Source organism: Trichoderma citrinoviride (genome assembly GCF_003025115.1).
Source record: "Trichoderma citrinoviride strain TUCIM 6016 unplaced genomic scaffold BBK36scaffold_8, whole genome shotgun sequence".
NCBI classification, from domain to species: domain Eukaryota; kingdom Fungi; phylum Ascomycota; class Sordariomycetes; order Hypocreales; family Hypocreaceae; genus Trichoderma; species Trichoderma citrinoviride.
In genome coordinates, this window is record NW_020194716.1 from 662657 (window position 1) to 677871 (window position 15215).

Genomic DNA, 15215 nt, shown 5'->3' on the forward strand with positions numbered 1-15215 from the left:
TCCCATCCCACTGTCACGTTCTTGAGGAACCCCAGGATTTACTTTTTGGGGTCCGTCCAGAAGGGTGGCCCGTGACGCTCCCACGCTGCCTTACCAAGAGCTCACGAGAGAGCGATGAAAGTTGGTGACTGCCACGATCGGCCATCATCTGGCGCTGGCATTTGCGGCACTTGGATGTAATGTGATGAATAGTCCTTTCATCACAAGGCTCAATGCACCGTCGAATCATGTTAATGCCGCCTCAAACGACGGTCTTGGCTCTCTTCCAACCCCCCCCTGTTCAACTTGTTCTGCTGCATGGTGGCTTTCTGTACCCCAGACGACCCCATGCAAGTTCAAGCTTCCTGGTTGAACAGGGGGGGACCATGACCGCCAGTCAGTCCGTTCAGGCACGCTCCATGCCGTCTCCGATGCTAGAACGGTCTGTGAAGGACGGAAGCCACCCGGGCCAAGCTTCTCTTGGCGGCCGTGGATCTTTATGCCTAGTATTCGTCTATCTTCTTTCGGTCCCGCGTCTCCTTAATAGGACGGACCTGCGGCTCTTTGACACCGAGGGGGTGGCAGGGGCCGAAAGAAGGATGATGGGCAGAAAATCTCCTGTATTTCTCCTTGGGCTGAGGTTATTCCCCGTATGACTACGATGTGTGCTCGTATCGCAGACTTTGAGATGGTCGATAGTCTCTTTTGCATCTTCGATGCCGAGCGGCAGATTGACCCGATCATGCTCTCTTCATCGAACCCGCAAACCCCAAACCCCCCCAGTCATGCCTCTATCCTGGCCGCATGAGGAAGATCCAGCGACCTTATTGACGAGTCTCTTGGTCCATCCCACGTGTACCATCCAGCCTATCGGCCCGTCCGTCAGAAGACGCGCTCAGATTCCTGTTCGAGGTAGCATTTTCTCCTCGTCAACCCTTGATCCAATATCGCTCCCCAATCGAACTGGATGAACCTCGCCCTGTTCCCCACCGATTATAGTCCTTCTCCCGGCTCATGGTTCCCCCTTCTGGACTGGCGGGCCAAGGTCATTGGGGAAGCTTGTTTTCTCTCGACTCCTTCTTTTCGGAGCCCAGAGATGGTGCAGGCACACGCTCACTGGTAGGAGCTCATACGGCCCTGGCTCGAGGGCAATCTTGACTATTCGGCACACCCCTGGCTCGGATCCAATCATCGGTCCGGCTTGGGTTCATCACGGTTGCCGATGGCTTGCGTTTACTCTCATTGGTGAAAGCTTTGCATCAAGTCTCCTTGAGAGTTTTCACCTTCCGAAACGGCATTGGAATGACCTGGGGTCACTGGGCATAGTCTCCGGACCAGAACCAGCACTGTTGCTCGGCCTCGAGGTTGAAGCCGTCGTACATAAAGGAGCAGGTCTCTTCTCGTCGATCCCATCTCCCTCTTGTATCACCAAGAATATCTTGACGATATACTAGCAACTTCATTTGGCTCAGGAGCCTTGCAGTCTCTCCTTTCTCAAGTCTTTGTACATATCCCCAACCGCAAGTTGTATATATACACAACAACCTATACCCTCCTTTAACCTTCCCCCCTTTTCAAAACATTATATCCAATATGTGGTCTCCCAAGGTCGCCGCCGCTATCCTCGCCTTTGTTGGCCTTTCCAACGCCTGGGCGCCTCCCGCCTACGGCGGCTACAACCTGGTCTGGAACGATGCCTTCAGCGGCAACGGCGGCACCTCTCCCAACACGGGCAACTGGAACATCATCGTCGGCAACCTGAACGTCAACAACGAGCTCGAGACGTACTCGTCCAGCACCCAGAACGTCCAGCTGAGCGGCGGCAACACCCTGCAGCTGGTCCCCTGGAAGGACAGCAGCACCTTTGGCGGCTGGACCTCTGGCCGTATCGAGTCTACCTACACCTTCACGCCCCAGCCCGGCAAGATTACCCGCCTCGAGGCCGCGATCCGCATGGGCAGCAACGCCCAGGCCAACAAGCAGGGCATCTGGCCGGCCTTTTGGATGCTGGGTGACGTGCTGCGCCACGGCGGCAGCTGGCCCTCTTGCGGCGAGATCGACATCCTCGAGCAGGTCGACGGCCAGCCGACGGGCCACGGTACCCTCCACTGCGACGTCTACCCCGGCGGCATCTGCAACGAGGGCAACGGCATCGGCGGCCCCGTCAACTTCAACAACCCCAACGACTTCCACACCTGGCGCGTGGAGATTGACCGCACGTCCAACAACTGGCAGGCCGAGACGCTGACCTGGTCCCTTGACGGAACCAACTTCTTCCAGATCACTGGTTCTCGCATTGGCGACCAGAATGTCTGGAATAACGTTGCCCACAGCCCCCTGTACTTCATCCTCAACGTTGCTGTCGGCGGCAGCTGGGTAAGTCCTTTCTCTCTCATATAGTCTACGTCCTTTTTCACTTACGAAACACTAACACCTGTTATAGCCCGGCAACCCCAACGCCTCTACCCTCGATGGCTATGGCGCGATGATGGAGGTTGGCTACGTTGCCCACTACTCTACCTAAGAGGCTTCTCATCAGGCAGGTAGCCGGTGGTGATGTGCGAGGACAACGCAGTACATATGCCCCGAGTGTCTCTCGGGTTCAGTGGCGAGTTAGAGGGGTGTCTACTCCCTGCTCGCCACTATGCACATATATGCCCTTTTATGATGTATATATCCTTGTTTTCTTCATGTATATATTGCGCTTTGCGCTTGGAGATGAGTGGATAAGTACGAATTGACGATGCTTATGTTTCACACGGTCTCATGTAAACTGTTTCGGCTTACGTACCAGTGACACGGCTTTGTAATCTTATCGTCGATTTTCCTGCTTTCAAACGTATTCTGTCTCCATCTAAAGTATCAATCGAGATTTCACCTCGCTGTGTTATGGAGAGAGCAGTTGATTATTGATCTCAATATGCCGTGAGTGGCCCACTGAAGACGGCTAAAACAATAAGAGGAGTTGCGGCAACATTGGAACGAGATACCGAGAATAGCCGATTCCAGCTTCCAACTAAGCCGGTGGTCCTTCACCCCGATATACCATGACCAGAGTCACCAGACTATAATTATCTTGATTTGCAGATGCCATATTGATCATTGATGCACATGGAAAAGATGAGAATCACAGCCTCCAGATTCAGCAGCCATGTGGCTACTCATATGACGCGGCCGTCGTCAGTTCGCCCTCTGTCAACCACGGCCAGATTACGCGCATCAACGCCGCCACCAGCATCGGAGAATGGAGCGATCAATTCGAGATGGCTCTCCGACCTGCAGAATACATTGAAAAAGTCTCTGGCGCTCAAGATTGCACCATCAAAGGCCGAGGAAGTGAAGGAACGACTGGCCTATCTGGACGAGAATTGGCTGCAGCTCTCCGCTGGACGGGAGGGATACTTGGCTGACGAGGAGAGGAGGGGGGTTGACCGGCATGCTGTGCAATGGGGAGACATGGTGAGATCTCATGTGTTCATTCGGATGGGATGGAAAGATGAGATGGACAATGTTGACTGACTTGCGTGTTGTTGGTGACTGAAGGACATGATGGTGAGTCTCCATAACATGAGCTACAATCCCTTCAACGCGTAATTCTAATCTGTGTATCGCAGGGTAATAGAACACTGACTCGTCCTTGACTTGGTGTAAGTTGCTAACTCTACCAAGGACACGTAAACAACGTCATCTATAACCGATTCGCCGAGTCTGGTCGCGTCAACTGGACAAGAAAACTCTCCCGGTTTTCCGACCCCAAGTACGAGCAGGAATGGTACGACCTGATGACCCCCAAAGGCGTCGGCCTGATCCTCGCAAGCATCAGAACCGACTTCAAATTCGTAAGCTCTTCCCGGCACTCACATTGCCCTCAGACCGAGATGATGCACAGCTGATCACATCCAACAACAAAGCCCATGACATTCCCAGACCGCGTCACGGTGCTGCACAAGCTGGTCACGAAGCCGGACTACAGCTCTGACCGGTTCTACCTGGAGGCTGTCATGTACTCGGAGCAGCACAGACGGGTGGCGGCGAAGTGCTTTGAGGATATCGTGGTGTATGACTACAAGGCTGCCAAGAAGGCGCCCTTGAAGCCTTTTATGGTTGATGTGATGCGGAATACGTTTGAGCTGCAGGAGCAGAGGAAGCCCGAAGCTGAGAAGAAGGTGGCTGAGCTGCATGCGTTTGTCAAGGAGGTGGAGGACGGTGCTGGTGCTGTCTGAAGGATTATATGAGATGCTTCTTAAGGTGATGTTCTAGAATTAGATTCCGATGCCAAGCAAAGTAAATTCCAACAGTTTTAGATGCTCTGGTTGTTACGCATTACTCTGCTTGATCGGATATACTTGCATTGGATACATTATGTCCAGAGACATACGAGAGGCACAATATATATGACTGGCTTGAGTTATACGGTCTGGTATCTGCCGGGCTCATCCGAGCCTTAAATAGCTTAAAAGGCTTGGTTGGTGCCCTGGTAATCTGGATTCGCCTTCTTCCACTTCAGCAGCTCTCCCGCCCAAGTCATCCGCGGCGCTTTCTCCTCTGTAGCAAGCGCCTGTCGGACAACCGCATCCGACAAGTCCTTTTCTATCTCAAGCCGCGGCAAATCTTCCTTCACAACCCTCCACTGCTCCTCTGAGAGACTATCCTTTTGCAACTCGAATCCGCGGAACTCCGTCCGGATGCCCAGCCGGAGAGCTTGCACGGCTCCTCCGAGGTTCTCCGGGATATGGGGGGTCGTGTGCAGAGACATGGCAAGCCAGGCCTCTCTGGCAACGGACTCGGACTCCCCATGGCGGAGGAGGAGAGCTACGGCTTCATCGCCGGCGACAATCTCGAAGCGCTTGGGGTTGTTGTCGTACTTTTCGATGGTGCTTAGATCGTGGTAGATGCAGGCTACGAACAGCACGTGGGGCTCGAGCGGAACTCCATTGAAGGCCTCGTGGGAACCAGGAAGGCCGGCCGATGATGAGTTGAGAAATGCTTGAGCGTAGATGTACAGACGGAGGCTGTGGTTGAAGAGGGATGGCGAGAGGGAGTTGAGAGCGACTTCGAGGGCTTCCTGAGCGGCGGGGTGGTCTGGCACCTGGGCTCTGGCGGCAGCACTTAGAGTTGCCCGTTCCGTGGATGAGGAGTTACCGGTTGTCTGGCACATGGTTGAGCTTGTAGTGTATGTATATGGGAGCAAGCAGCCCTGGAGTGAGATATGAGGAACCACCGAGTTCGGACTTGATTCCTGTATGGCTGACGGTGTATGAAGAAAGTCTGGGGAGAGAGGGTAAAGCGCAGCTTTAAATAGTCACGGCACCTCCATCATTCTAGACTCATCGAGTTGTTGAGTCGAACGGGAATTGCAGGCTGAGGTTGCTGATGAGAACCACATCTCGACTGGCGCGCCCTACGCCCCATAGAATGTGCAGTGGCACTGCATGAGATATTCTCCGTATTTCCGACCACCACGATCGGCCGGTATGCAACCGTAATCTCTGATTTGGGGAACTTGATTAGTATCATGGGGGCTTACTTGGGGTTAGTCGGTCCTAATTACGATGAGAGACGCCACGATTGCAGTGCCTAGGTAAAAGAACAGGCTACTTTCAGCTCAAATCGTTACATATAAAACATCACTAATATCAATTCTTACATCAAGTATGGAGCATTTGTTGACTCTTTCAAAGTCTTCGCCACATTCAAAGCCTTCTGTCTCGAGCAACTCTTCATCATTGTATGGTTTGTCTCGCTACTCCCTCTATCCGAAGCGCCACAATGCTACCGTTCAAATTCACTCGTCCTTTGCAATCTTCAGCACGATCCGGCCCAAAACATCGCCCCTCTCCAGCTCCTCATAAATCTTGGGCAAGTCTTCAAACGGACGAACCGTGACCTTTGGCTTCACAATGCCCCTCCGCACAAGGTCCACCGCCTCCAGGCATTCTTTGAGCGATCCCACCAAGTTACCGGTGATGTGAAGGCCCTTGATCACGATGGTGCTGATGGGAGTCTCGAGGTAGCCTCTCTCTGCGGGAATGCCCACGCAGCTGAGAGTTCCGCCAACGGCGAGCATGTCGGCAGCTTGAGAAAAGGCTTTCACGTTCGCCGCTGTGACGATGACTGCATCCGCTCCGCCGTTGGTGATGCCCCGAATCTTCTCGATGAGATTGGGGGTGGTGGTGAAGTCGACGTACTCGGTCACTCCCAGTGACTTTAGGAACTCTCCTTTCTCGGCACCGCCGTCTACGGCGTAGACAATGGCTCCCTGAGCCTGTGCATATTGAACTAAGTGTTTGCTGTCAGTGCCTTGGAGGAAGATGAAGAGGACTTGCTAGGGGACTTACCTGCGAGATGGCCCAAGCCGCCGCCGGCACCGACAACTACAACAGAGTCTCCTGCTTTGACGTTGCAATTCATGACAGCCTAAGCATATGTTTGTCAGCTACATTGTGACCTACAGGTTAAACAGGAGAGGCTTCCACCGCTTACCTTGTAAGTCGTCAATCCAGCGCAAAGAACTGGTCCGGTGACAACAGGATCAATATCATCAGGCAGGATAGTCAGATAGCCCGCATCCAAGGCAATATACTCCTGAAAGCTTCCATCTTCATGGTGCAGATGGTTCGTGCTCTTGATGCAATGCTGTTCCTTGCCAGCCAGACAGAAGTTGCATCGCCGGCAGATTCGACTGGCGAACCTGATACCGACGTAGGTGCCGACTTTGATGTCTTCGTCCACCCCGGGGCCCAGGGCGATGATGCGGCCGATGCCTTCGTGGCCTCCCACATGAGGCAGCTTGACGTTTGTGATTGGCGTTCCGTTGGCTGATGCAGCTACGCCGGCTTGTGTGTGGAGATCTGCAGGAAACGCATGAGTAAGAACTGTGATTCAATGTTTATTCTCTTTTAGGGTGCGAAGATTATAAATTGGTGTAAGCCCAATTTGTACTTACCGCTCTGACAGACGCCGGAATAGAGAACCTTGGCCAAGACCTCGTTGTGTTTGGGCTGCGGCACCGGATAGTTGTGATCAAAGACAACTCCGCCACCGAGCTTCGGGACGGTCGCAGCCGTCTGGGTTCGGGGAATATTGACCATTGTTGAACGGAATAAACCTTACGGATAGATGAAGAGGCAAGCGGAATAACGGAGTGCTGTCGGACAGATTGCGGATAGAAGACGGTTTGGTAAACGTCTATCCGGAATGATGACTCTGCGATGCAATTGATCCCATGGGTTTATATAAGTGCTGAGTTATATCTAGAAAGCATCAACTCATACATTGGCATCACCAAATGCTTCGATTCGTTCGGATGAGATCATGGATCACGCGGGTTACAGCCTGGGTGCAGTTTCTCCAACTTTCCCCGCGAATTTGCTGTGTAAATTCTCCAGCATTTGTCCGGGTGGCTGCTCTGCTCCAGATCGGCAGAGTCGATCGTGTTCAGTTATAGTGTTACATTGGGCAAAAAGCCTTCTAAACAGCACATGATTTGTTCTCTTTCGTTTCAATGGCAGTCGTTTCTTGGCAACTTGGCTGTGATGCTGTTCCATGGCAATGGGGTCAATCTGTAAGACTGCGGCAAGATGATGCGTCTAGCTTCAACAAAGAGATGGCATCTCCTATAGAGCTATCCAGGCTGCCACAACCTCTCCTTCCCTTCACATGAGTTCTCAGTCTAAAATCTCATCTCGCTGTGTTCGTGAAGGTCACACTTGGATGCCTTGGAAACTGAAATCCAACGTCGCCGCTCCATACACGATTTAGTCCATCCGATACCCGCACCGGCGTCGGAGCTTTGTGGCTGACGATGGGAAACGCCGTCTCCCACTTACACCATCGAGCTTCGTGTTCTACCCCCGCTCAAACGCCCCCTCGTGGGGGGCAGTTAAATCGACAAATACACAAAATACATGCATCTGCACTTGTATCGCATACATAAAGTCGGTACACGAGACTGTACGTGACCCATTCGACAGGCTCGGGGATATAGTTGCCTGAATCCTATCACCATGTGTCCCTCATCTTTCTCCACCGTGACTTGCATCAGGACTCAGCAATTGTCCGTCTAGTTTGTCAGTAATTCCTTTAATTACTCCGGAGTCAGTCAACTCTCAATCCATTTGCTCATCGACTGTCCATGGCCAAGAGATCCTGCGATTTCTGTGTTCAACGCAAGACCCGGTGCGACAATGGCCGGCCGTGTCGCAAGTGCCTCGAGGCACAACCTCCGCTTGAGTGTACCTACTTGAAGCCGGTGCTGAAGCGCGGCCCAAAGACATCGAAGCTTACCCAACGATGCAACTGGAAATGGAGAGTCGATGCACAGAAACTGGCCTCTGGTCAAACCAACTCAGACTTGACGGGTGTCGGTGCTCATGATGCTTCAGTTTGTTTCAAGCCGGAAAGGCTGCCGTTGTCAACACTGCGGCCGGTCATCGAGGCTTATAGATCTCGGATGTATCCCGTCTGGCCAGTCATTCATGTGGAGGATTTCCTAAGAAGGCTTGAAGAGCTGGAAACCGGTGAATCATCAGATTCCGATGCTTACACCATGGCATTGGCACTCTGTTCGGCGACAATGGCCCAGTTGAACCTCACGGCGGCGGGAGATGCTCAACCCCACGTCACCAGCGAATACCTGGAGAAGGAGTGCAACCGATTCCGCAACCTGACAAACTATAGGGAGCACCCATCGATCGAAGGGGCTCTCACATCCTTCTTTCTCCATGTCTACCACGCCAAGGCCGACAACAGGAACGCTTCTATGGTCTACCTTCAGGAGGGCATCTCCATCGCCCGGCTCCTCCGCCTGGACCGTATAGAAGTCGAGACCTGCCAATTTTCACACGATGGGCTTAATGGCCACGATCCCGTCACTTCTCATAAGCGCCTTGTATATATCCTCCTCTGGGTTAGCGAAAGGTAACGACATCCTCACGTGTCCTCTCAAGGAAGTGTAACAGCTGACATTGTTCAACGTCGTTCAACAACGAAGAGGATATGCCATTCAGCATGACCTCCCCATCTCCATACTCGACACAGTCCAGATTCCTACGGCCAACTTGGACGATTTTGACAAGTACGGAAGAGGACTGATTGAACTTGCCACGCTTTTTGCGGCTTTCGATGCCTTCTTCCATCGCACAGCCCGGTACATGTACGAGTCCTATCAAGCCCACTCGGAACAAGAGCGCCTCATCGCAGTGCAGCGATCCCTAGAGACAATTGCTCCGAAGGCTTCAGAGTGCGATCTCGTGCAAAGAGCAGACTATAACATTACCAAGCACTGGATGCGCATTTTGATATGGCAGCAGGCCATGTCTCGAAGTTTGCTTTCATCCTGTGCGAACGACGATTCTATGACCTTTCTCTTTCCGTCTCAGATAGCGCAAGACTTCCTGGCTTCCATTACCATTAATTCAAAGGAGCACTTGGTTTCTTTGGGGAGAGACCAGGTATGTACGCAGTGATCTACTCGATATTCGGATGGCAGTGGATCTAACATGGCACAGCTGATTAAATCCTTTGAAATCACCAACACGCTGGCAGATGTCATATTATGCACCACGAGTGCCTACAACAGCCCCCCTATCCAGGATTTCTACAACTCTCGTCGCAGTTCTTATTTTACCACACGAGAATACTTGGAATGCGGCCCAGCAGATTTCTTACACGCAATGTATCAAACAATCTCCCCGTTTCTCGCATACGACAAAAGACTGAATGATATGATACGGCTCAAGGCAGCAGACGCACTGCTGCGCTCACCAAGCAGGATTATTCCAAGGGGTGTTGATGGAGGATCGGAGAAGGTGGCAGTACAGACACAAGAGGATGAGATAGATGAAATCCTCTGCCAAGATGCTTGGAATACTGACCTGGACGGGTTGGATCTGGGAGTGGACATTTTAGGGGAGGCAGAGGTGGCTGAAGTTGGCTCTGCTCAGCAGTTATCGGATACCCTGTAAGCACTTTATCCAGCCTGCTCTCAATGTCCCAATGCAGGCCAGGGTTCTCAGCTAAGTACTGGAATAATACGTAAGAAGTATAGCATTGCAAAAGATTGCAGGTTTCAGTTCAAATTCTCTTGGTAGCCACACCATTCTTGTTTCCTTCGCGTTTATACTCGTATGATGATGTATGGAGGGACACAGAATCCATCCCAAGCAATCACATATCGACACCCATGATACCTCTTTTCCCCTCCACAGCTTCTCAATAAATGTCTCCTCTACATCAGCAGCAATCTATCCCCTTCATGATCATATGTTCACACTTTCATGAATCAATTCACATCTGGTGCACATCCCCCTTCGATTCAAGCTGGTGGGGAGTAATGACGTCCGGCTCTCCGTCCTTATCGGCGGCATTGCGTTCCCCTCCGATAGCTGACTAAGCCCGCTGCTCGCCACCAGAATGTTCGCTAGAGCCAGGCATCGAAAAGTACAGATCGCGGCTTTCAAACCGGCCGACTTCTTGGATTCCAGCAACTCCGCCAGCCGAGGCTCCGTTTGTCCACCGCCTCTGCTTCTGCTTCTCTTCAATGTCAGCACCAGCGGTGTCTTCAGAACCCGTCACTCTCCGTCGCCTCTAGACATCTGCTGCCGTTTGGGGCTTCCTCAGCTCCCCTCTGCCTGCCATGGCAGCCCTCGTGGATAACCCGCAGATCAAGCACGCGGAACTGCTTCGTCCGCTGCCGTTCTACTTGCATGCCTACGTCTGGCCCTTCGCCATCCTCTGGCCCATCTTCCTGCGATACTACCTGACTCCGGACCTGTACGAGAAGCACATTGGCGCCCCGGAGTGGACGTTTGTCTGGTGCGGAACCATCATCACCCTGCAGTCCCTCGTCTGGCTGAGCACCCACTGGAGCGTGACTCTGGATGCGCGATTCACGGCGAGCAAGGCCAAGGATGTCCAGGATGCCGAGCTGATCAAGGTTCTACCCATTGCCAACGCCGGCTCCGGCGAAATATGCAAGCTGGTGAGAGACAAGGTATGACTTCTTATATGCGTATCCTGCTCTATGCAGCATCCACGGCCACCTCAACTAACGCAAGTTCCTCCTCTCGACAGGTTGGTGGCAAGACCAACATCTCGTTCCTCTTCCAGAAACGCCGCTTCCTCTACAACCCCGATACCAAGTCATTCAGCACCCTCGCGTATCCCATCGATGCCGAGCCCAAGCCCACCATTGGCCAATTCCAGATGGCCAAGGGTATTGACAAGCAATCCGAATTGACCCGCATCGAGCAGCACTATGGCACAAACACTTTCGATATCCCCGTCCCGACATTCACAGAGCTCTTCAAGGAGCACGCTGTTGCGCCCTTCTTCGTCTTCCAGATCTTTTGCGTTGGCTTGTGGATGCTCGATGAATACTGGTACTATTCGCTCTTCACGCTTTTCATGCTCGTCGCATTTGAGAGCACCGTTGTTTGGCAGCGCCAGCGTACCCTCAACGAGTTCCGTGGAATGAGCATCAAGCCCTACGATGTCTGGGTCTACCGCCTGGGAAAGTGGACTGAGATCCAGAGCGATGCCCTCCTGCCTGGTGACCTCGTGTCCGTTGGACGAACCAAGGAGGACAGCGGTGTCGCGTGTGATATGCTCCTGGTTGAAGGCACTGCCATTGTCAACGAGGCCATGCTTTCCGGCGAAAGTACCCCGTTGCTCAAGGACTCGATCCAGCTGCGCCCGGCCGATGCTCGTCTTGAGCCAGAGGGTCTTGACAAGAACGCCTTCCTGTGGGGTGGCACCAAGGTCCTGCAAATCACTCATGGAAACGCCGACCAGGAGAGGCCCAAATTGGCCTCGGGTGTCCCTGCTGCTCCCGACGACGGAGCTCTGGCCATTGTCATCAAGACCGGCTTCGAGACTTCGCAAGGTAGTCTGGTCCGAACCATGATCTACTCCACCGAGCGTGTCTCTGCAAACAACTTTGAGGCCCTTCTGTTCATCCTGTTCCTCCTCATCTTCGCGGTGGCTGCCTCGTGGTACGTCTGGGACGAAGGTGTGAAGAGGGACCGCAAGCGCTCCAAGCTCCTGCTGGACTGCGTTTTGATCGTCACCAGTGTCGTGCCCCCCGAACTGCCCATGGAACTGAGTCTCGCCGTCAACACCAGCTTGGCAGCTCTTTCGAAGTTGGCCATCTTTTGCACGGAGCCGTTCCGTATTCCCTTTGCCGGACGCGTTGATATCGCGTGTTTCGACAAGACCGGAACGCTGACTGGCGAGGACTTGGTCGTCGAGGGTATTGCTGGACTGGGCCTGAACCATTCCGACGTTGAGGACAGGCGAGAAGGCGATGGTGCTCACTCTACTATTATTGCAGTCAAGGAAGCTAGTCTGGAAACTCAGCTGGTCCTCGCCACCGCTCATGCCTTGGTCCGACTGGATGAGGGCGACATTGTGGGAGACCCCATGGAGAAGGCTACCCTCAGCTCCCTCGGCTGGGGTCTCGGTCGCAACGACGTTCTCTCAAGCACTCCCAAGGCCGGCACTACTCAGGGTAACGTTCATATCAAGCGCCGGTTCCAGTTCTCCTCGGCCCTCAAGCGTCAGAGCTCCGTCGCATTCGTCAATGGAATCCACACCGGTACAGGCCAGAAGATCAGGGGTACATTCGCCGGTGTCAAAGGCGCTCCCGAGACCATCCAGAAGATGCTCGTCGAGGTGCCTGCCGATTACGAGGAGACGTACAAGTACTTCACTCGCAAGGGATCCCGAGTCCTGGCTCTGGCATACAAGCAGCTTACTGTCGATTCTGAATTGGGTGCCAGCAAGATCAACGATCTCAAGCGGGAAAAGGTCGAGGCCGATCTCACATTCGCCGGCTTCTTGGTCCTCCACTGCCCCCTCAAGGAAGACGCCAAGGAGGCCGTCCAGATGCTCAACGAGAGTAGCCACCGTGTGGTCATGATCACTGGTGACAACCCTCTGACTGCTGTCCACGTTGCCCGTGAAGTCGAAATTGTCGATCGCGATGTTCTTATTCTGGATGCCCCTGAGGATAACGCCGGTGGCGAGAGCCTGGTTTGGAAGAGTGTAGACGACAAAGTCAGCATTCATGTTGATCCTTCCAAGCCCATCGATGCCGAGATTCTCAAGAACAAGGATATCTGTGTGACTGGATACGCTCTGGCCAAGTTCAAGGACCAGTCTGGATGGAAGGACCTTCTCCGCCATACCTGGGTCTACGCTCGCGTGTCGCCGAAGCAAAAGGAGGACATTCTCCTGGGCCTCAAGGACATGGGCTACTACACTCTGATGGCTGGTGACGGTACCAACGATGTCGGTGCCCTGAAACAGGCTCACATTGGTATTGCTCTCCTTAACGGTACCAAGGAGGACTTGACCCGCATCGCTGAACATGCCCGCAACACCAGGCTCAAGGAAATGTACCAGAAGCAATGCGAGCTCATGAAGCGCTTCAACCAGCCTGCACCCCCTGTTCCCGTCCTGATTGCCCACCTCTACCCCCCTGGACCCAGCAACCCCCAGTATCAAAAGGCTGTCGAACGCGAAGCTGCCAGGAAGAAGATTACGCCTGAGGAATACATCAAACAGCATGGCCACCCCATGGAAACTATTACCTCTCCCGGTGCTCAGAACCTCCTGGACAGTCGCCAGCAGGCTGTCAACAAGAAGGCGGCCAGTCTGGCTGATACGCTGGCTACCAGCATGATGGAGGCTGACATGGGTGATGACGAGCCCCCGACTCTGAAGCTGGGAGACGCTTCCGTCGCTGCGCCCTTTACCTCGAAGCTTCGCGATGTTATGGCTATCCCCAACATTATCCGCCAAGGCCGTTGCACCCTCGTCGCTACCATTCAGATGTACAAGATCCTCGCCTTGAACTGTCTCATCAGTGCCTACTCCTTGTCTGTTCTGTACCTCGAGGGCATTAAGTTTGGCGATACGCAATACACCATTAGCGGTATGCTCATGTCCGTCTGTTTCCTGAGCATCTCACGAGCTCGTGTCGTGGAAGGACTGAGCAAGGAGCGACCCCAGCCCAACATCTTCAACGTGTACATTATCGGATCTATTCTGGGACAGTTTGCCGTTCACATCGTCACCCTCATCTACATTGCTCGTCTTTGCGACAAAATCGAGCCGTAAGTGCCCTGCCGATGCCCCTGATCCACTGGGATCCATTACTAACACTGTTATAGCCGCTCCGGTGACATTGATTTGGAGGCTGAGTTTTCGCCGTCGTTGCTCAACTCGGCCATTTACCTGCTGCAGCTGATCCAACAAATCTCCACATTTGCCATCAACTACCAGGGCCGACCCTTCCGCGAGTCCATTACCGAGAACCGGGCCATGTTCTATGGTATCGTCGGCGTCTCCGGCCTCGCTTTCATCTGCGCTCTCGAGCTCATGCCCGAAATCAACGAGCAGATGAAGCTTGTCCCCTTCACCGACGAGTTTAAGACCAAGATGACCACCGTCATGGTCCTCGACTACGTGCTCTGCTGGGTCATCGAGGTTGTTCTGAAGAGGTTCTTCAGCGACTACCGCCCGCGCGACATTGCCGAGCGCCGCCCCGAGCAGCTCAAGCGCGAGATGGAGCGCAAGAAGGAGATTGAGAAGAAGAAGCTTGAGCAGGAAGAAAAGGAGAGATTGGAGAAGGTGGCCGAGTTTGAGAGAAGAGTCGAGGAGCGCAAGAGGAAGATTGAGGCGTGGGCCACGGGCCGTCAGGAGCCGGCTGCCTCTGGCTCATGATGACGCTTTCTTTCAGTAGTGATGTGCCGTGTAGGGAGAGATGTGAGAAGACAAGACCAGAAAAGAGATTTAGCTACTACCTTATAGAGTTGGAGGCTGTATTATGCTCTTAGATATTTTGGGGGGAAAAAAGGCTGGGCAGTGTAGTAGATATAAAGCCTACGTTTAATAGAGATTTCTCTCCTCAACACGGCCAATTCGCTCGTCTTTTCATCCATGCAAGTAGATTCTAAGGCAGGAGAGTGGTTTGGACATTAAAGAATTTTATTTTATTTATTTTGTGCTAATGTTACAGAGACCCGATGGAAGTCTATGGCAGCTGCAGAACAGCAGAGGAAAAACAAGAAGGGACTCTCGTCAAAAGCCATGGAATTCTTCTCCCTTTTTTTAGCGTCTTGTTTTTCATCCAAACCTCCGCCATAATTTTCCGTGCACCGTAGCAGCGAGCCAAGCAGCCTCCCAACCGACCTTGATTCCTTCTCCTCCCCCCGCGGACGTATGTCTCGTTA

The 15215-nt window shown here is 53.2% G+C and overlaps 6 protein-coding genes across 6 annotated transcripts; 4 read left to right on the plus strand and 2 right to left on the minus strand.

Moving 5' to 3' along the window:
- The first annotated feature begins 1563 nt into the window (after positions 1–1563).
- On the plus strand, positions 1564–2641 carry BBK36DRAFT_1135545 (glycoside hydrolase family 16 protein). The gene is made up of 3 exons (XM_024892678.1): positions 1564–2355; positions 2423–2565; positions 2611–2641. The coding sequence occupies exons 1-2, from the start codon at positions 1573–1575 to the stop codon at positions 2501–2503; spliced, it is 864 nt and encodes a 287-aa protein (XP_024749023.1). The 5' UTR covers positions 1564–1572; the 3' UTR covers positions 2504–2565; positions 2611–2641.
- A 458-nt stretch (positions 2642–3099) lies between these two features.
- Positions 3100–4202, plus strand: BBK36DRAFT_1120418 (hypothetical protein; the record flags this gene model as incomplete). The annotated part of the gene is made up of 4 exons (XM_024890693.1): positions 3100–3438; positions 3523–3535; positions 3649–3818; positions 3891–4202. 4 exons carry the CDS (start codon positions 3100–3102, stop codon positions 4200–4202), a joined length of 834 nt encoding a protein of 277 aa, XP_024749024.1.
- A 230-nt stretch (positions 4203–4432) lies between these two features.
- BBK36DRAFT_1120625 (hypothetical protein) lies at positions 4433–5137 on the minus strand (the record flags this gene model as incomplete). Its single annotated transcript, XM_024890722.1, has 1 exon — positions 4433–5137. One exon carries the CDS (start codon positions 5135–5137, stop codon positions 4433–4435), a length of 705 nt encoding a protein of 234 aa, XP_024749025.1.
- A 601-nt stretch (positions 5138–5738) lies between these two features.
- Positions 5739–7070, minus strand: BBK36DRAFT_1135546 (alcohol dehydrogenase; the record flags this gene model as incomplete). The annotated part of the gene is made up of 4 exons (XM_024892679.1): positions 5739–6258; positions 6318–6396; positions 6463–6830; positions 6926–7070. 4 exons carry the CDS (start codon positions 7068–7070, stop codon positions 5765–5767), a joined length of 1086 nt encoding a protein of 361 aa, XP_024749026.1. The 3' UTR covers positions 5739–5764.
- Positions 7071–8113: 1043 nt separating this feature from the next.
- BBK36DRAFT_1169406 (hypothetical protein) lies at positions 8114–9944 on the plus strand (the record flags this gene model as incomplete). Its single annotated transcript, XM_024895309.1, has 3 exons — positions 8114–8898; positions 8972–9431; positions 9489–9944. The coding sequence occupies 3 exons, from the start codon at positions 8114–8116 to the stop codon at positions 9942–9944; spliced, it is 1701 nt and encodes a 566-aa protein (XP_024749027.1).
- Positions 9945–10455: 511 nt separating this feature from the next.
- Positions 10456–14710, plus strand: BBK36DRAFT_1135547 (cation pump, Ca2+ pump). The gene is made up of 3 exons (XM_024892680.1): positions 10456–10972; positions 11053–14096; positions 14154–14710. The coding sequence occupies exons 1-3, from the start codon at positions 10616–10618 to the stop codon at positions 14704–14706; spliced, it is 3954 nt and encodes a 1317-aa protein (XP_024749028.1). The 5' UTR covers positions 10456–10615; the 3' UTR covers positions 14707–14710.
- Positions 14711–15215: the final 505 nt, after the last annotated feature.

What these genes read in the sequence shown, in the direction of transcription:
- BBK36DRAFT_1135545 (XM_024892678.1), top strand. Translation starts at nt 1,573, where the DNA reads ATGTGGTCTCCCAAGGTCGCCGCCGCTATCCTCGCCTTTGTTGGCCTT. An exon ending in TTGCTGTCGGCGGCAGCTGG is followed by an intron (nt 2,356 to 2,422) that starts GTAAGTCCTTTC and finishes CACCTGTTATAG; the next exon opens with CCCGGCAACCCCAACGCCTC.
- BBK36DRAFT_1135547 (XM_024892680.1), top strand. Translation starts at nt 10,616, where the DNA reads ATGGCAGCCCTCGTGGATAACCCGCAGATCAAGCACGCGGAACTGCTT. An exon ending in GCAAGCTGGTGAGAGACAAG is followed by an intron (nt 10,973 to 11,052) that starts GTATGACTTCTT and finishes TCCTCTCGACAG; the next exon opens with GTTGGTGGCAAGACCAACAT. An exon ending in CTTTGCGACAAAATCGAGCC is followed by an intron (nt 14,097 to 14,153) that starts GTAAGTGCCCTG and finishes ACACTGTTATAG; the next exon opens with CCGCTCCGGTGACATTGATT.